At 41.3% G+C, this 20,724-nt stretch overlaps 2 protein-coding genes across 2 annotated transcripts; one reads left to right on the top strand and one right to left on the bottom strand.

Moving 5' to 3' along the window:
- Positions 1-7,426: 7,426 nt before the first annotated feature.
- On the bottom strand, positions 7,427-9,745 carry LOC112342044 (pentatricopeptide repeat-containing protein At3g12770-like). Its single transcript, XM_024663197.1, has one exon. The coding sequence runs from the start codon at positions 9,625-9,627 to the stop codon at positions 7,456-7,458; it is 2,172 nt and encodes a 723-aa protein (XP_024518965.1). The 5' UTR covers positions 9,628-9,745; the 3' UTR covers positions 7,427-7,455.
- Positions 9,746-9,755: 10 nt separating this feature from the next.
- On the top strand, positions 9,756-11,187 carry LOC9651096 (probable UDP-3-O-acylglucosamine N-acyltransferase 2, mitochondrial). Its single transcript, XM_024663198.1, has 10 exons — positions 9,756-9,804; positions 9,872-10,091; positions 10,152-10,228; positions 10,281-10,342; positions 10,395-10,456; positions 10,515-10,566; positions 10,620-10,690; positions 10,747-10,813; positions 10,863-10,934; positions 10,992-11,187. Exons 1-10 carry the CDS (start codon positions 9,756-9,758, stop codon positions 11,058-11,060), a joined length of 801 nt encoding a protein of 266 aa, XP_024518966.1. The 3' UTR covers positions 11,061-11,187.
- The last annotated feature ends 9,537 nt before the right edge of the window (positions 11,188-20,724 follow it).

Here is a 20,724-nt window from a genome sequence, read left to right on the forward strand (position 1 = left end):
GTAAGGCATTGCAACCAAAAATAAAAAAGAAAAAAGGGAACAAAATGCTCTATCAACAATTATGTAATATAAAAACAAATTAAGCTCCTTGCTTGGGAGCATATAAAGGTGTTTTTACTGCCAAGAGGATTTCTTTTTCATAGGAACATTTCTCTACATTATCAAGAGCTATAATCTTGTACAGCGAAGAGTACCATACATATCAAACTGAAAGAAATATCAAAAGAAAAAAAATATGATCTGAGTCATAATCATATATTATTGTCGATATTTTAATTATTTTTAGCAAAAAAATGCTAAGTTTTCCCTTATTTTCTCTTATAATTATTTTTCCCATTTTGGGTTTGCTTAAATAAACCTGTAGGGGATTGAGATGGTAGTGGATATACCTAAAATATGCTTATATATTCTAGGATATTCTACCATCTAATGGTTGTTATTCATTTAGATTAATTTTGTATTTATAATTTATAAACATGTTTTGTGATGGCTAAGTGTACGGCTACGATGCCGTATACTAATATTAGCATAATGGGATTTTGGTAGCCGTCGGATTGGTTTCAATCTGGACCATTTGCTCCTATATATAAGTTAGGGTTTTTGGGCTAATTGATATGCACATTTCTATATTCTTTTTCCATATTCCAGGCACTCACATTGGTGGAGATGAGGGGCACCTTTGATTGTCCCTGGGGAGTGCTTGGATTTGGGATTTCGGTTTAGATTTCGCTTTTGCATCATCTAGATCCAACTTTTTCCATTCGGTTTAGATCTCACTTTTGCATTGTCTAGATCCAGCTTTTTTCATTTCCTTTTTCTTATTCTTTCTTTTCAGGATTTTGGTTTAGATATAGCTTTTTGCATTGTCTAGATCTACCACTTCCTTCCAGCTTTTTGTCATTTCTCTTCTTTTGCTCTTTCTTTTTCGTTCATCTTCATGGCCGATCAGCAATCTCCTCCTTTGACTCTAGAGCAGCAGTTGGTTCAATTGCTTGATGCTATGCACTTGCAATTGAACAACCAAACTCAATTGATGGTGGCATTCATGGCACGTGGTCCAACTCCTCCTACTCTTGGTGTCAATCCTTACGTTCGGCCAGAGTTCTTTCGTGGGAATCCTGGGGATGATATGTACCATTGGTTCGATCACTTCACGGTGATTGCCATATATCATTCTTGGGATGATGCTCGACGTTTGCGTGAGTTCCCCACATGTCTCCAAGGGACGGCGTTGCAGTGGTATAATGGATTGAGCGCAGCCACTCGTGGCGATTGGAGTGTTCTTCCGGATGTCTTCAAACGCACCTTCGGACACGCCGACGATTGTGATGATACCTTCCAACAATTGCATCGTCTTCGCCAAGGGCCATTTGAGTCGGTGATGCAATTTGGCGTTCGTTTCTGAAGTCTTTTGCTTCGTGCGAAGCCCAATATGTCGGAGTGGATCAAGCTAGGAATGTTGTGGCCAGCACTTCATCAAGATCTTGTCGGACTTGTGCATGCACTTGCTCCTGCCACCCTTGACGATGCTCTTTGCTTGGCACAACATTATGAGACATTGCCTCTTCCACTTCTCACTCCACATCCTTCAGCTCCACTTCCTATGAGTGATGGTCCTGTTCCAATGGAGGTTGATGCTGCTGCTACTCGAGTCCAAAGACAAAGGCAAGGCCATGGTCATGGCCGTGATGTTCGTTGTTGAGCGTGTGATGAAGTTGGTCATACTTATCGGTGTTGTCGGCGCTTTCCGGATTGGTGACCTCCATTTCCTGGGTGGAGACCTTGGCATCAGCAACGTCCCGTTGGTGCTGCTGCGGTGGAAGGTTTGGACACCGAGGTGCATCCGGGAAACGAGGAGTCACACGAGTAATGGAGGGACTTTGTGCGAATAAGTTAGTGACCCCTCCATCTTTCTTTCGAGAGTATCATCAAGGGGTTCACTCGGCACCAGTTCATCCAGTGTTTACTTTCCAAGCTCGTTTTTATAACAAGAGGTCTCCTATTCTTCTCTCCGTGTTGGTTGATACAGGTTCGAGTTTATCTTCTATTGCTTGATCTGTTGCCACACGTTGTCGTCTACACTTACGTCGTGCAGCGGATCCAGTTTTCATTCTTTATGGCAACGGCTGTACACATGCATGTGCACGAGATGAGGTGAACCTAGTTGTGCGTGTGGGCAATTTTGAGCTTGAGTTGCAGTCGTTGCGGGTGGTGCCGAGTCAAGCTTTTGACCTCATTTTTGGTATGGATTGGTTGCAATGCAATCATGCCAAGTGTGACTTTGAGGCTTTTCCCCCTTGTCTCATACTTCCTTATGTTTTATTCATTCCTCTCACTTCCGTACCTCTTCGTCCCTCTACTTCTACCTCTGCTTCCATTACTTTTGTTCCCCCACTATTTCCTCTTGTGTTTTCATCTTGTTCTGCTTTTCCCTTTTCCGATCCCTCCAATGATCTTTGTGTTGCAGCTATTGACCGGCTCATGAAGGAGTATTCTGATCTCTTTGAATTTGACATATCGTCTGGGGCCAAGATTACCACACGTCATCCCATTCCAACCGGGGATGCTCATCCAATCAAGGTTCCTGTTCGTCATCGGTCACCCAAGGAGATCAAGATTTTACGTGCAAACGTCAAAGAGATGTTGGAGAAGGGTGTTATTCAGAAGTCGTGGAGTCCTTGGGCATATGAACCTCATCTTGTGACAAAGCCTGATGGGAGTATTCGTTTCTGCATTGACTATCGTCCGTTAAATGAAGTGACGATCCCGGATGTGTACCTTCTTCCTCACACTGCTGACCTCTTGGATCGTTTAGGGCGAAGTCGTTGGTTCACCAAGTTAGATCTTGCTTTTGGGTACTGGCAAGTACCGATGGCCGACGAAGATATTCCTAAGACTGTTTTTCGTACACCATTTGGTTTGTACGAGTTCTTGGTGATGCTGTTTGGTTTGAACAATGCTCTAGCAACTTTCCAGCGGATGATGGACGAGGTTCTTTGTGATATGCTAGAGGTGACTGCTGACTTCATTGATGATGTCTTGATTCACTCGGAGGGGACGTGGGCGGAGCACATTCGTGATGTGTGTAAAGTGTTGGATTGGCTACGAGATGTTGGTTTAAAGCTGAAGCGGTCGAAGTGCGTGTTTGGGTCCAAGGACACAATTTATCTTGGGTACCGTATTTCTTGTGAGGGTTTGCAAGTTGATCCTGACAAACTTGTAGCTGTTCTAAAGTTCCCTACTCCGAAGTGTGTGAATGATGTGCAGCGCTTCCTGGGCAAGGTGCAGTATCTCGGTCATTTTGTGGATCATCTTTTTTATCACACTGCACCGTTGTGAGCGTTGCTGAAGTCATCAACATCATCTTTCATCTGGTCTTCAGATTGTGAGTGGGCATTTGTGGATCTTAAAGAGCTGTTGACGACTTCTCCGGTTTTGGCATATCCTGACTACACTTGACCTTTTATTTTGCGCGTTGATGCTTCTGATATTGGTCTTGGAGGTGTGTTGATGCAAGAGAGCCCAAGTGTGCCTGGTCAACGTCATCCCATTGCATATATAAGCCGTACGTTACAACCAGTAGAGGTGAACTACTCCACGACAGAGAATGAGTGTTTAGCGGCAGTTTAGGGTTTTGAGAAACTTCATGCATATCTACATGGTTTTCGGACGTTACTTGAAGGTGACCATGCTGCCGTTATTTCATTATTGAAGCGAAAGAACCTGGTTGGTCGTACTGCTCGGTGGGCTTTAAAGCTTCAAATATATGATTTTGATGTTGTTCATCACCCAAGGAGTTCTATGGCTAATGCTGATGCCCTTTCTCAAACTCCTCTTCCTTCTCCACTCTCTTCTCATGTTTCTGATGAGCCTGTTGTTCTAGCATCTGTGGATTTTCTAGACGAGGATTTTGTGCCATTGATGGTTGTTGTACTTGATGTTCAGTGTCCACAAGACGCAGAGCAAGTTCTACCTTCTCTGGATGATATTCGCGAGGCTCAAAAGATTGAGCCGTGGATTCGAAGGCTTCGAGATATGTTTGAGGATCCTGCATCACTTGCTGATGACTTGCCTTTCCGGCATTTACATTCTCAATATCGCCTTGAAGATGGCCTTCTTTATTTTATGGGGACGGATCCTGATGATCATTTACGGCTGGTGGTGCCTTCTGTCTTTATTCCGCAGTTTCTCCATGCTTACCATGATTCTCCTATTTTATGTGGGCATATGGGACATCGTCGTGTGACTGAGAAGCTGCGCAGGTCTTTCTATTGGCCAGGGATGCGACGTGATGTTATCCGGTATGTGTGTAGCTGCATTTGGTGCCAAGCTCGTAATACTCCCCCTTGTGCTACGGAAGGATAGTTGGAGTCAATTGCAGTTTCCTGTCCGTTTGAGTTGGTGGCGTTTGATCTTATGGGACATTTTCCATGGTCGACTGCTAGCAATGAATATGTTATTATTGCTTCTGACTACTTGACTCGTTGGGTGGAAGTTGGTGCTCTTGCTAGTGCCTCTGCAACTACTATTGGATACTTTCTCTTCAATCGAGTGGTGTTCCAACATTCTTGTCCAGAGCGGATTCTTTCGGATAATGGTCCTGCATTTATGGCTGAGGTATTTCATGTTTTGACATCTCGGTTGGGGATATGCCACACTTTTACGAGTGCTTATCATCCACAATCAGACGGTCTGGTGGAACAGCTCATTCGGACATTCAAAAGGAGGATTGCAAAGTATGTGAACTTTCAGTATTTAGATTGGGATGGTTATCTCTTCGGTATGCCTATGTCACAGGGGTGCAAAGTTCTGTTGGTGCTTCACCATATAAACTTCTATATGGTCATAATCCAATATTACCAACGGAGCTAGGTTTACCTTCGCAATTGCCACGAGCTTCTGATACTAAGTCATGGGATCAATATTTGACAAACATTCTTCCACTTGTCCAAGCAGAGTCTGCCGAACACTTAGGCCGCGTACAAATGGGACAACAACGGCACTACAACTTCCATCATCGTCCATCTGCAAAGTACAAAGTGGATGATTTGGTGTTAGTCCGTTTTCCCCATCTTACGGTACATGGTTTATCTAAGGGGCTCTTTGCACAGTGGAAAGGACCATATCGGGTGTTGCGGCAAGTTGAACCGCAAATTTATGAGGTTCGGCATGACGTTCAGCAGGCTGATCCTTCGGAGATTGTGCATGTGCAGCGGTTGAAACACTTTATACAAAGGGATCAGGAGCAGTTAAATCCGCCGATGCCTCCTCCTGACGTTCCTCCAGATCCCGGCCCATCTACAAGAGAACCCTAATAGCCTTCCATTATTCCAAGAGGAGGGGATGATGTGAGGGCCAAGTGTACAGCTACGATGCCGTATATTAATATCAGCGTAGTGGGATTTTGGTAGCCGTCGGATTAGTTTCAATTCGGACCACTCGCTCCTGTATATAATCCATGGTTTTTGGGCTAATTGATATGCACATTTTTGTATTCCCTTTCTATATTCCAAGCACTCACAGTTTATAATTTATAAACTTTTTTAAACCCTTCTTAGTATATTATTTTTTATTCTATCATCTAATATTTGATATGAAATAAGACTAATTTTGTATTTATAAATTACAAACATGCTTATAATACAAACTTTATTTCATTGAATAACACTACTATTAAGCAAACAAAGTGTTGCTACATGCAACATGTAGCAATTTATTATTCCATCTTAATTTTATTATGGTGAAAAAGTATAAATCCTAGTGCAACGCTATCCTTCCATTTAGATGGGTTGACTTCAGTTTTAATGGAATTTGGATTTCCTTTGGATTCGAAGACTGGATTTCCAAAATAAACTACATATTACTATCATACTTAGTTAATCTTGCTCATGAAATTTGCAGTACATACCTGGCTTCTAATGTCCACTTCATTGACTACAATAGAAGGACCAGGATCCAAAGGCCTTCTTTGCTTGTATCTTGGCCTTGTTAGCTACAAAACAAAGAAAGGAGTACCTCCATCACAAAAACATTCAAAAGAAGCAAGTACCTGGCATCACTTGCGCACCAGAACAGTCGTAATCTCCAGCTTTCAAAAACTGGCAGCAGGGTATTGACAATGGGGAATCCTGTTTACCAAGAAATTGGAAATCTGCGGGCATGCACTACATCCAATTGCTCTTTCCTGGGCTTTTTGTCTGGGGCGTAGTCATGGCGTTTGGTTCAGCTGCACTGTAAATGGAAGCCAAATAGCGCAACATGGACCATAATTCTCGATGCATGGAAGAAAACATACACATGTTGATGTGATTAAGCACATCCTCCTGTTTGAGAGCGGTTTTGGTGGCCAAATACCGTCAACATGGACCACGATCTCGACGCATGGACACTTGAGGAAAAACTTTATGTGATGACTCACATCCTCCTGTTTGAGAGCGTTTTCGGTGATAAGTGTGGCTTAAGTGAGCGTTTACCATATCTAGCGTTAAACATATAAAACTAATTAATGCAATTAACCGTACATATATTATTTATGCAATGTTTCACATTGTGATGTTCATCAGAACCATTTAAGGTAATTCCACTCAGCACTGGAGATCGTTATTGGAAATGTTGCATCCAGTCATGAGATCGTTTGCAGGCGGGCAGTATCCACCGATATAGCAGCTGCGGCGATCCCTGCCTGGCTGCACGAATAACCCACACAAACAATTAGGGGACTCCTGCTTGATCCTTGCAATTGTTGCACAGCACTTTTCCAATGATGGAATGCCATCCTTCGTGCAGCTGGCTGTTATCTGTTCTTCACATTGGGCTTGATTAAGTACGGCGGCAGTGGTGCTCGTGAAGAAGAAGAATACAGACGCGGTCATGAAGAACACAAGCTTATAAGTGATAGAAATTGCCATCGTTGTAAAGTGATTTGAGGCAAAAGCTGGAGTGGAGTGCAGTAGTGAGGGGCCTTATTATATAGCTCAAGATTTGGATGAGCAAACAAGTCACTAGAAGATGAACTTCCATGGCAGTTTTCTGGGTGTTTGATTGTTCGTGTCAGGATCGATAATTCCTGACAAATGCGAATCTGCACGAGGCACTCAAAGACGAAGGCAGCGACAATTGTACCCTGGACAAAATCGGGCATGTGGCGGGGTGAATGCTCAAAGCTATGAAAAATCTTTTTTTTTTTTCTTTTTTACCTTGGGGATGGCAAAGTTTGATTGGCACCTAGCGTCCGTGGCAGGGCCGGGATCGTCGTGGTCTTGGATCCTGGAAAGGAAAAAAAACATGTATCAATATTAGAAAGAGATATCACACCTTTGTTCTTGTTTACGTGCTTGTTGGTCACTGGAGATCCCGCTCAAAACTCAAGCAGGATTGAAACTATCACTTACCTTTCCAAAAAGCTGCACAAAAAGAACAAAAGAACTTAAGAAAATCTGTTGTTACCATTGATTGTCACCAAAACTCTCGGCAGGAGCAGCATCCATCCTCAAACAGATGGAACCGAACCGCGTCTCTGCAGATGATAGCTCGCCGCTCGAGCTTGGAGATGATCGACGTGACTCGGTGGCAGTCTTCGCAAACGCGGAGGTTTTTTATGATCCTGATCGCCGTCCCCGCTCGTGTGTTGATGAGAGCGCAGCAAATCGCTAGTCTCTCGCTGTGTCCGCACAGTGCCGACTCCTTCTCGTTGTCTGGAAGAGCTCGAAGGACACAGTCGAGGTTGGGAGTGTAGCCCGCTTCTTCCTTGATTCTGGATTGGAGTTCTCCGAGCTTTGCAAGGATCTGCTCGTTTTGGTGGTGAGTAGTGTCCCCGACGACGAACCTGTGGACTTTTCCGGCACTGTCAATCCACCAGCTTTGTCCAAGCTTCTTCCAACACCGAGCTTCTTTCCTCATTGTCTCCACCCGAGCGAAATCCTCCCACAAACCAGCAGCAGCGTACGTGTTCGCCATGAGCAAATAGGCCGCATCGTCTTTATCGTCCAGCCTCAGTATCGACTCAAACGCAAGGCGGCCAACACTTACATTCTTCCACTTCCTTGCAGCGCTTAGAACCGTCCTCCATGCCACCAAAGTTGGCTTGTAAGGCATGCTGTGGAGTGCTGATAGTGCTTGTTCCAGCTGATTCCCACGGCCGAGAAGATCTATCACGCAGATATAGTGCTCAAGGCTAGGAGAGATTGAATGAACCGTGTTCATCGCCTCGAAGTATCTCTTTCCTAGATCCACAAGCCCGGCATGGCTGCAGACCGTGAGCACCGAGAGATAAGTGACTCCGTTTGGTTGCACGCGCTCCTTTTGCATTCTCTCGAATAGCTCAAACACTTGCTTAGAATCTCCTTGATGGCTATACCCAGCGATCAAAGCGGTCCATGAAACCATGTCCTTCTGCCCAATGGAATCAAACACCTGCTTAGCATCGTCCATGCTTCCACATTTTGCATAAAAGGTGACGAGAGAATTCGCCAAGAGCACATCTTTCTCCAGTAAGCTACCAGAAACTTGTGCATGAATCCTTCTCCCGGCTTCTAATGCAGCAATACTTCCACAAGCTCGCAATGCCGCCATGAAAAGCCGAGTGTCCGCTACAAAGCCTTCGTCTTCCATGCGCTTGAAGAGCTCAAGGGCGAGCTCTCCTTCATCGCTCTGAGAGTATCCATTGATGAGAGCGTCCCATGAGACAAGGCTGTGGCTTGGCATTCTCTCAAACACCCTGCGTGCTTCCACCATGCTCCCACACTTGCAATACATATCCAGCAGTGTATTCGCTACAAAAATTTCTGCCTCGTATCCTCTCAAAGAAAGCTTGGCGTGGAGAACTCTTCCTTTCTCTAAATTTGCAGTTTTTACCACCTTTCCCTTCACCATTTTTCCAACTTCTTTCTCTCCAATATCAATGCAAGCCTTCAGCGTCGCAATGAAAACCTGTGAGTCAGGATCACAACCTTCCTCCTCCATGCGAGAGAACATCGCTAGAGCTGTCTCTCCCTGTCCATTATACGCATAACCAAGAATCAAAGCTCCCCAAGTCACCACATTTCGACAAACCATTCCCTCGAAAACAATTCTCGCATCTTCGACGCTCCCCAGCTTTGAGTACATATCCACCAAGGAATTCGCAACATAGAGGTTGGATTCGTGACCATCTTTTCTCAGCTGATCATGAATCGATTTCCCCTTTTCTAGCCAGATCCCATTGCTCGTAGATTTGTCTTCTCGATCGTGGCAGTCATCCTTCACTGCCAAGCTCGAGCACGCGTTCAAAGCAGCAACGAAGAGCATGGAGTCCGGCTGACAACTTCCCTCTTCCTGGATCCTCTGGAATAACTCCACAGCTAAACTCCCCTCTCCATTCTGGGAATAGCCCCCGATCAAAACGCTCCAAGAGACAAGGCTGTGATGCGGCATTGTGTCGAAGATCCGGCGAGCATCCACCAGGCTGCCGCATCTAGCATACATCGCAATGAGAGTGTTGGCGACGAAGATGTGCCTGTCCTTCCCACACTGGATCAAGTCGCGATGTATCTTCATACCTGTATGGAGATCCTTGGAGCCGCGGCAGTTCTTGAGAGCAGCAAGAAACTCGGGGATGCTGGCCGCCGCGGCATTCTTGAGCGCCTTCATGAAAACGCGATGGAGGATTCATCGCCGCGGAGCCAGATCTCGCGTCGCCGCGCCCGTCACGATCCATCATCGCAGCCGCATTGGCAAAATTTAGAACATAGGATAAACCCCAAGAACCCTAATTTTCGATGGCGCGGCTAGCGATCCAAATGCTGGCGATTTCAAGGCGCCACGCAGGTAGTGTCTCGAGCGATTCCCTCGCAAGAATGCGGACAAGGTCCTCTTACTGGTGCTTTGGTTCTAGTGCCCAAAATCCAGAGTGCGTGGTTTGCTCAAGCTCCAGAGTTTGAGAGATGGGATAGAGGCGGGGGAAATGTGCACAGGCTTGCGCGGGTTGATCCATCGGTGGTGGTGGAAATCGGTGGAGTTGTACACGCTGGTGCCACGATCGGTGAGTCTTCTCACGTTGGATCGGGATGTATTGTTGGACCGGATGTTTGCATTGGTTCTTCGGTGGTATTGAGGTATCGGAGTTCTTCCTTTTTTCTCTCTCTCTCTCTCGTTTGGCAACTTCGATGTCACAGGTATAACGTGGTACTGCAAAACTGTTCGATTGGAGATTTTTGCACCCTCCATAGCGGTGTTTGCGTGGGACAAGATGGTATGTTTTTTTCCGAAAGCTTTTTCTTATGTGATTCGTGATTTCTTCCAAGGTTTTGGATTCACTTACGACTCAAACAATAGCATTGTTAAGAAGCCCCAGGAAAGTTTCTATGCGTTCTTTCTTCTCTTATCTCATGATCCTTTTGTCCTTTTTTTCTTAGGAGTTGCGGGTAAAGATTGGAAACAGTGTGGAAATCGGTGCCAATTCGTCCATCGACCGTGGGAGGTAACAAAAGATGTTACATGTTCTTCTTAAGTCTCGTTTGCTCTGGATGGATCGTCAGCTGGCGTGACACAGTCATCGGGGATAACACGAAGCTTGACAACTTGGTCCAGGTTTGAGAAACGTTTTCTTTTCTTGAGCTTACTCTTGGCTTGTTTGCATGTAGATTGGTCACAATGTTGTGATAGGATGCGACTGTATGATTTGTGGACAAGTTGGAATTGCCGGATCTTGCACGTAAGTACGAACAACCTTGTTGTTCTTGAGATCTTTCTCTTTTTTCTTTGCTGCAGACTAGGAGATAATGTAGTCTTGGGTGGCCAAGCAGGTGTTGCGGACCACATAGAAATCGCTTCAAAGGTCCTGCTTCCTGATGTTGCCAATCTCTTCAGCACTTTCTTTTCTCCAGGTCCGAATCGCAGCGAAAAGTGGAGTTACCTCAAACATTACCGAGCCTGGAGACTATGCCGGTTTTCCAGCAGTATGGTTTCTTTTCCCAGTTTAGTTGCAAAAGCTCTTGTGCTTACTGAAGTCACAGGTGCCCGTGAAACAATGGCGGGAATCGGTGGTGGCTTCTCGAAGACTTTGTAACAAACATCCAAAGTGAGAGCTTGGCGAGAGCTAGCGTGAAATCGCTCTCGGGCTCGGCAAATCCACTGCGTAAACTCGCTGGTAGCCGCAAAACCAAGGTTTTTTACTCATCAAGTTTTTCCTCAAGTGTATCTTTTCCTCCATATCGTTGTCCATGTCACGCTATTTGGCTGGAATGGCGTTCTCCTCGCTAAAGCAATGGCATCCTGGACGTTACTTGCACGGCCAAGAACGTCGTTCATGCAGTAAGTGCTCGATGTGCAAACTTGGACCACATTCCATTCAAGAACTCCCTTCCTCGATCGAGAATCTTTGCGTGACTGCACGCCGAGAATATCTCCACAAAGGCTACGCTGTCCAGCTTCCTCTCGTATGCTCCGAAACGCTTGGAACGCAGGGATGGCGTCTCCTCGAGCGTCATGTCCTGCGATCAGCGTATTCCACGCCACAGTGTCGGGAAGCGATGGAATCTGGGGCAGGGGATGCATTTCCACCTGGAGCTCTCAAACAGGAGCTCGGCGTCCTCGATGCTCTTGCATTTACAGTAGAAGTCAAGCAGGAAAATCACCACAGAGGCGTGAAAACTCTCTTCTAGTCTCTGCCAGAGAATCTGTTCGGGGAAGAGCTTCCCAAGCTTCAAATCTCCCACGTTCCCGCAAGCTTGCAACAACGCAAGAGAGTTTGGAGCAACTTCCATGACCGCATAACTTTCCAACGCACGCCGTTATAAACACATCCAAACAGGAAAGAGTTCCACGAGACTACGTTGCGATCTAAGATCTTATCGAACACCCGGCGAGCGTCCACGATCAAGCTTCCACTCTTGGCATACATACCAACCAAACTGCTAGCAAGCGATGGATCCTTCTCCAGGCAGATCCAATTGCTTTCTCAAGAGATTCTACGTCTAAATCTCTTGCCTTGTTTCTTCTCGGCTAGAACGCTACAAGCCTTGATAGCGGCTAGACAAGCTAGACGATCGGGTTTAAATTCTTGTCAAAGCAAAGCTCTTCTCCATCTTGACTCTCGTGAACGGCCAAACTAGAGCAAGCTTTGCTGGCAGCCACGAGAAAACTCGAGCACGAATTGATAATGGTAGCTTCCATCTGCGAGAAGAGCTCCAGAGCCAAATCTTCCTGCCGGTTTTGAGCGTATCCCAGAACCAACACCGTCCAGGAAACAACGTCGTGGTTCTCAATCCCATCGGCGAGAGTCTCTCATGCTTCAACACTTGGCGTAGGCATCCACGAGACAAGTTGCCAAACGAGTGTACCGCGAGAGCATGCTATCCGAGCTCTTGGATCGCCATGGTTCTCTCGAGCAACTTCATCCTCCCCACGAAGAACTTCCCATTTTCCATCTCTGCTCGTTCTCTCATGCAAGCCTTAAGAAGGGCCAGGAGAGTGGGGCCGCTTGGATCGCAGCCACTTCTTTTTTAAAAAATCCAGTGCCATCTCTGGAGCTCCATTCTGAACGTAGCCCTCGCTGAGCGCAGTCCAGCAAACCACGACTCGCTGCTCCATCCCCTAGGAAATCCTCGCGGCTTCGTCCATGAAGCCACATTTCGCGTACATGGCCATGAGAGTGCTCTTCAAAATTGTGCTAAATCCTTTGCTCTAGCGGATGTGTAGGGTCTTTGATCGCCTAAATGTTATTACTTAAACATGATACCTTTAAAAATAAAATATACCCTTAGTTGATTTGGAGAATTTTGTTAACAAAAAATTTAGGCAAAGGATAAAATATTTCGATCAACCTTTACCTAAATACTTTGATCAAAATACTTTCTTGGATGAAAAACTTCCAACATTAGTAAGGAAATAGAGAAATCTATTAAGGATAGAGGTCAAACGATGATATGGAAGGGGTTTGGGTGAGCAAGGGCTTGTCCACTTTGAGAAGATTAGAGCCCAATCAAAATGGGGAGGTGTACTACCTTGTTTTTGAGCTGTGCAATTGCAACTTTCATGACCAGATCAAGTATAAGGGGCAAAGAGTCTGCAAAGATCATCATAGCCCTGGGTTCTCTACTACAATCTGAAGCTCATATATGTTTTAGTGAAATACCTGTGATGTGGGAAGTTCTATGTCTCGAAGGTGTCCTGCTGGATCAGACTCATGAGCGAAGAAGAGCTCCACATACTTCATAGCGAATGTGACGAGGATTTACCATCCTCAACACTCCCACTAAAGCCTCCACTCTCGCCCAAGACCTTGGTCAATGAGCAGAGACCAAGACTATCTCGGTGTTGAAGAAAACGATCACGAGCCAATGGCTTGAAGATATCAGCCACCATGTCTCATGTAGCACAGTATGCTAGCTCAAGAATCTCCTTTTTAGTCTTCTCACGAACAAAGTGATGATGAATATCGAAATGCTTGGTGCGGCAATGGTAGCAAAGGTTAGCAGCCAGGGCGATGCAGCTCTGGTTGTCACACCACAGCATCATTGGACCTTGCTGAAAAATACCAATCTCCGCAAGTAGAACCCTGAGCCAAACCAGTTCTTTAGCTGCGTGTGAGGCAGCCAAGTACTCAGCCTCTGTGCTCGAAGTTGCTACCATCGAGTGCTTCTCGGAACTCCAAGAAACCGCTGCACTGCCTAAATTGAAATATAACCTGATCAGGACTTGCGAGTATCGGTATCTGCTGCCCAACCAGCATCACAAAAGCCTTGAAGCTTGAGCTCCCCGCCCTGGTAACACAAGCCACGCTGAGTGGTGCCTCGAAGATACCTGAAGATGCGTTTAACTGCAGTCTCCAAAAATTGGCTAACTCTGCTCACGGCAAAGGCCAAATCAAGTCTCGTACACCCTGCCGGATATAGCAAGCTGCCAACGGCACTGCGATAGGGGATCTTCGCCATAGCAGCTTTCCCTTCTTCCGTTGCCGGAGACATCTCTTTCGTCAATTTACAACCAGGCTCCATTGGTGGATGAGAGTTCTCCATGCAAAAGCGAGAGTATATGTCTGCAATGTACTTGGCCTGATGAACATAGATAATTCCCTGTGCACGGTCACGGAGGAGCTCCATGCCAAGAAATATCTCACTGGCCCTAGTGCCTTCATCTAGAACTGAGTCGACAGGATCTTCTTCACCTGAGCAAACATGGCAGCGTTGTGAGTAACCAAATTGTCATCAACGTAGAGGCCAAGGATTGTGAAGTCTGAACTGCATGTAGAGATTGCTATCCGCCTGGCTTCGCTTGAATCCCACGCTCACTTCTTTAAAAGCCAAACGTGACTGTAGTGACATCCATCTGCTCGATGTCATAGTCACCAGCCGCAGCAAAATGGATCAAAGCACCAAGAGTCGTGTGCTTGACCACAGGCGTAAAAGTCTCCTGGAAATTGATTAGGAAGAAATGCATAATCCAGCACCACCCTCTTTTACGAGGCTACTCTTTTGCCACGCTCACTCTTGGCTACTTTTGTGGCGCACTTAATCATGCCCAGGCTGCACCTTAAATGTTTAATGACTAACTCTAAATTAGTAATGTTAAATATTAATTAGTAGATGTTGTTAACGGGTATGTTAACGACTATAATTTTGTAATGAATGGCTATAACTATATATTAGAATAAATAGTAAATTATATTTTGTAATTTTAAATACTTAAAAATAATTTAAAATAATATACTAGAACAATTTATAGTAATGAAGTATCAAGTCCAAATTCTAGGAACTTGAGTGCCCCAGCAGGAATGGAAGAAACCAGCACGTCCATTCTTCCTCTGCGAGTGCATCTTGTCCCCCATCGCTGCAAGCCAGAATTTGGCTTCTGGAGAATCCAAGGCTTGTGTATAAGTTTTGGGTACCACTGGAATTTCACCAGCAGTAGAAGCAACCATCGTCTCAATGAGGCGAGACAGTGGCGGTCAGAGCGGCGGAGTGCATTAGGGTCCGGCAATGTTTGGTTTGTTTTTTTTAAAAACCAAACATGCACAATGGTTACATGCACAATGTAACGTGTAGCAATTTTATTACCAATTTAGCTTTTTTCTTTAAATCCCTTTTTATGTAATGATTGTCATGTTATATGTGCCATTATTTTGTTTGGTCTAATAAGTTCTAGGCACTAGGAGAAATTTTTAGGAGGGACACCAAGTTTCTCCTAAAGAGAGAGAGGGACACCAAGTTTCTCCGAGAGAGAGAGAGAGAGAGAGAGAGAGAGAGAGAGAGTTTTTTCCCAATCTTTTAGGAAGCCACAGTGAAGCAAAAGTGAAGCAACTATTCCATGTGAAGCATAGTAGCCAGCAGTGTTTCAATAACTTTAGTTTAAAAAATTAATGATTTCTAATTGCACATTTGGATTTGTTTGAACTTTGGGTGTCATAAGTAGTGTAGTGTTATATTGTTCCCACTTTAGTTTAAATAGCTTGGTGAAGGAGGATATTTTAACTTTGCTTTATACTTGCCTGGATTTTGAACAATGGGATTGTGCAGAAAACAGAAGCTATGCTAAAAAGGACTAATCACCTTGCTATTGTTACTTGTGGCCATGGGCATATGCAAACATGTAGAGAGAGGCATTAATTTAGGTCTATGTTGTGGAAGTTGAAGAGGAGGTGGGGAATATGAGTGGAATTTAAAACAAGTAGCAATACAACAAAAAAAGGTTGTCATTAACCTAAAAAACTAAAGGTAAAAGAAGTTTATTTACAAATAATTATGCTTTCAATTGGTTTAATCTTATATTATTAGATTTCTCAATCATAAAAATTGATTTATTCTCTTACATTACTAGTAAAAACTTTTACAAGATTACACTAATATATTCCTCAAAAACGCTATTCATAAGTATTTATTAAATACCAAAATTTTTAAATATTAGAGCTTTAGTATGAATTATTATATATTTCTATTTTCCCTATGCTTGAGCATTAATACAGCTTTAACTTCATATACATATAATGGCCCAAATTCCATGGAAAGTGATAGTATTGATTTAATTTTATATGCAATGGAATTAATGATTAATAACATCTCTTCAGAACCTTTACCTAAAGGTCAAGGTATGCAATTTGAATATACTATACAAGATAATACTCATGGTCTATTAACTATTACAAATCAATTATGGGTTTATGATACCAAGGGAAAAAAATTTGATACATGTGCTTTAAATCCAAATGAATATGAACAAGATCATGGTGATAATGTTAAATACCGGTTAAATTTTATATTAAATTTATATCGTTATGATATAAGAAGGTTACGTGCAAGTTATTTTCGGGCTGTTATTGGTTTTTATTGTGTTGAATATCTTTTAAAGAACTTTCGACAAAATTTACTATATCAATTTCAAAATATAAATAAAATAGATAAATTAACTGATTGTGAAATAAAAATAACGACACTAATTAGTAATATACCAGCTAATGCTCTTAGACCTACCCAATTTTTAACATCACCAAATAAAAAAGCTTTATTGTATTTGCATTTGAACTGTATTTTATCATTATATGTACAAAATGTTTTAAAATGGTATAGAGGGTTTCAAAGTTATCAAAATTGTTTGTTTGTTATAGAAGATGATGGAAATATAGTGTTATATTCTGAAAATAAATATATAGTTTGGTCTCCAAAAATTAATTTTGATAATTCACATACTTATTTTATAAAATTTATTTCACTTCAAGATGATTGTAATTTAGTTCTTTACGAATCTCATCAAAAAGTTATTTCAAGGCATCCAGTTATTAAACCAAAATGGGATTCACAAACACATTGTTAATATTTTTATATGTTTTAGTATATATTAAAATATTTAATTGATAATTATTCTCTAATTAATTTTATCCTCTAAAATAATATATTTTAATTTTAACCTTCATCTTTTCAAGTAATTCCATTTGAAGCATAAGTAAATTAAATCAACACTTCTATTTGTACTTAGTTTTAAAATAATATAGTATTTTTGCAAAATGTAAAAGATTCTTTTTAAATTTCTATTATATATTATTAAAAATTCTAAAGTAAAGTTTAAAAAACAATGTTTTATTTTTAAATTATTTTTAATAATAAATATTTTAATGAATAGTTACAACAAATTATATTGCAGGAACACTTGGTTTACTTGATTGTCTATTATAGCTTATTTTTGGTTTGCTTAAGCAAACCTATGGGATGTTACTGGATATACTTAGAATATGCTTGGATATTCTAGGATATTCTACCATGTTTGTCATTCATTTAGATTAATCTTGTATTTATAATTTATAAACTTGCTTAAACACTTTCTAGTATATTCTTTTTTATTCTAATGTTTGATATGCAATAAGATTAATCTTGTGTTTATAAATTATAAACATATTTATAATTATAAACTTTTATTTGATCAATTGGATTAATAAGTAGGAATAATACTACTATTAAGCAAACCAAGCATTGCTACATGCAATTTGTAGCAAATTATTTTTCCTTATTTTAACATATAGTTTATTATGTATCTAATATGTTTTATATATTTTAATTTTTAATATGTATTTAATATTTTTTAATGTTTATTATAAAATTTTTATATTATTATTTTCCTCAATCCTAAACATACTACATTTATTATAATTTTGAGTATATTTATTTCTATATTAATAACTCTTTGTAACCTCTATAGTTGTAGTAGGTTTGGTGGAGGTTTATTAGAGTGTGACGAGGGCTGGAAAACACAAAAACTCTTGCTAACATATAATTGAAACATGTGGTAGAATCAGTAGCCTATTCAAGTCTATAATCATAACTCAAGTTGTTTCAAGAATATACATAGTGCTTGCTGAATAGTATCGTTTGGGACAGCTTTTGGCAATTGAGGCCTTTAGCCAGTCTGCATGATAGTTTCCTGCAAGTAAACATGGATGAAAAACTTTTGTAAGTTCCACAAAGTTCTCGGGACCAAGAAGTTCATGTCTTGAATTTATTATGATTCAAGGAAAACAAAGAGGAAAGACTTATCATCTTATCCAACAAAAATCTTTAGGATCTAGTTGTGAATTCTAGCAGCAGGAGCAACAGCAATTGTCCTTTGGCTTGGACTTGCCAGACATCTTAGAATTTCCTACTGTGACATGAATTACATGTTGTGCGTGAGAAGGCCAATGGAAGGGCTAAGTCTTGGCCAGCTTTCTATTTCTTCTGGATTGGCCATGATCTTTAGTCTCTCTGAAACAATTGCTTTTCCAACAAGGCTTCTGATCTTCTTATGTTATTGAGGATGAGTTTTTCACATAAAACAAGTCACTTGCAGATCGAGTAATCAGCTTGTTGAAGATTGGATGGGCTTGTGTGACAGACATGTGGCTGACAACTGGCATTGTGATGGCGACTGGATATGCGGTGAGAGTAACAACGATTCTAGACTCATCATAGAAATAGAAACCTGAATGTTAAAATTATGTTCCTTACAAGATGTGATTGATCCGATTGAGTTTCCTTGAACATCCACACCAGATATTGAAATCCCTAGGAAAAAGTAGCTAGCAAGAAATTATCAACACAAGAAATAATATACAAGATCTTCTGATGACACCAAATATAACTCAAAAGATAAATAAAAAATTATTTTATATCTATTTGAATACAAGTTAAAATACAATATTTATTTTTATAAATTAAAATATGTTTATAATTTATTAGATAGAAGAATATACTAGAATATATATGGAGGTGTTTATATAGTTTATATAGTTTATATATTATGAACGTAGTTATAATTTCTAAATAGACCAAATATTCAGGAATATTCTAGGCATATCCACTAGCTATATACTATAAAATAAATCATGATAAAAATCATATTAATCTCATTAACATGCCAAGATGATAAACTTACATTAGCATAAGTATCCTGAGCTTTAGAAAAGCTTTTGATTACTCTTAGTTAGGTTTTCGTCCTTCCTTGAAGAGCCTAGTACTTTTGCCTAACCTTCTCATTTCAAACCTTCTGAAAGTGTATAAAGCAAGGTAATAGATGGAACTTGCTCCCTCTTGAGTAACAGCTTTCGAATTGAAAGAGAATGAACTTGTAAAGATGAATTGATCCTCTTCAGGTCAATGGTAATTACTAGACCAGTCCATACTTTTGACTTTTGATCCTCAAGTAAAACATTTGGACTATTTTACATCCTTTCTTCCAATTTTCTGAACCCTTCTTAAAATCCTTTGACAGGAAAAATTCATACCAAACAAAGTTGGCTTACATTTTGTTTTTTTTAATATTTCTAAATTAAATACTATATATGAATGTGCTGTTTTAAATCTTGTATGGCACAAACATAAAATCCCAACTCAATATATACTCTAATCACATCTATATGTAAATTTGCCTGTTCAAAACTACACCGCAACTAAAAAGTAGACTTTGCATTTTTCTTTTTTTGAGTCTATTTGGAGACTAAATGCTTACTTGACCATCTTTTTTTACGCCGCTAGATAAAATGCTGGATCAATACTACTGGAGTGAGAATTCTTGCATGCTGGATTTGCATTGCCAACTTAGCACTCTATCACTTGAAAATCTAGGCACTTAAGATCATAAGATCCAAGTATGAGAATAGTGGGTATCTCATTGATGGCAGAAGGTGCCATACTCAACTTGTGGGAAAGGTGTTCCCAAAAGAAAATAAATTTGACACAAAGTTGTGTGTAAACTCTATAGTATATGCTAATGGATAGTTGGCATGAGAAACAACGGTATTAGTTTTGCCAAAGACCTAGATACAAGTAAGAAGTGTCATAAAGGTAAGCTTGTGGAGCCAATAGTTTAGAGACACCGATTGCGCCAAAGCATGATGCCTTGATGTCAAGTTGGCAAGTTCATGAGAACCCCTCCTCAAAGGAATTTTAATGGAAATGGGAATGGCATAGCATAAGTTGTAAGACATGCGGTTAGAGTGTGGTGACCTAGATAATGATGGAAGTATGGAAGCATCAGCAATAAGTTGTAGGACTTGACCACTAATGAGGCAACTAAGCAAAAGGTGTAAAATAATAATTGATTAAATTGGTAGAAGGTAACTACACAAGACTTCTTATTGGGATAAGGAAATTAAATGTACCCTTATGGGGGATGAATTTTTTAAGTTGCGATATAGTAAATTAATGTCATAAAGAGAATGCTTATTGTCAAAGACAGCCATCATTGGGACACCTAAACACTTTAAAATACCAAGCAGTGGTGTTTGGTGTCATGAGGGCATTAGGTAAGGCCCAAGGGACTAAGTCCATAATGAATGATGGATAAAAGGTGTTATCCAAATGTCCAAGGTTGTAAAAATGGGAGAAATCTGTCTACATGAATTGGACAAAGCCAAAAAGGGATTTTGGCAAGGCTAATGATGGGCATATAAAGCCCCATAAGTAGCAATGTTAATTCCAATGTGTGGGATTACAAGGTAAGTATACCCAGATTAAGGAACCACTCCCTAGGCTATTGGGTAGGTTCATCTTTATGAATATTTGCTAAGGCATGGTAGAACGTGCAAAGTTATCCTTCTAGTCTGGAAGAGAATAATCGAAAGAAATGTGTGAGGCCAAAAACAAATAGTAAAGGGATAGAACTGAACCATATTAATTGAAGAAGCTCTATTTCGTTAAAGTGGGAATTGTCATTATCCCACTTGTAAAATAAGGTTTCCAAACCTTTATATAGTATATAAATATAACAAAATTCAACTGCATTGAG

This window comes from Selaginella moellendorffii, unplaced genomic scaffold (assembly GCF_000143415.4).
Source record: "Selaginella moellendorffii unplaced genomic scaffold, v1.0 SELMOscaffold_97, whole genome shotgun sequence".
In the NCBI taxonomy this organism is placed as follows: domain Eukaryota; kingdom Viridiplantae; phylum Streptophyta; class Lycopodiopsida; order Selaginellales; family Selaginellaceae; genus Selaginella; species Selaginella moellendorffii.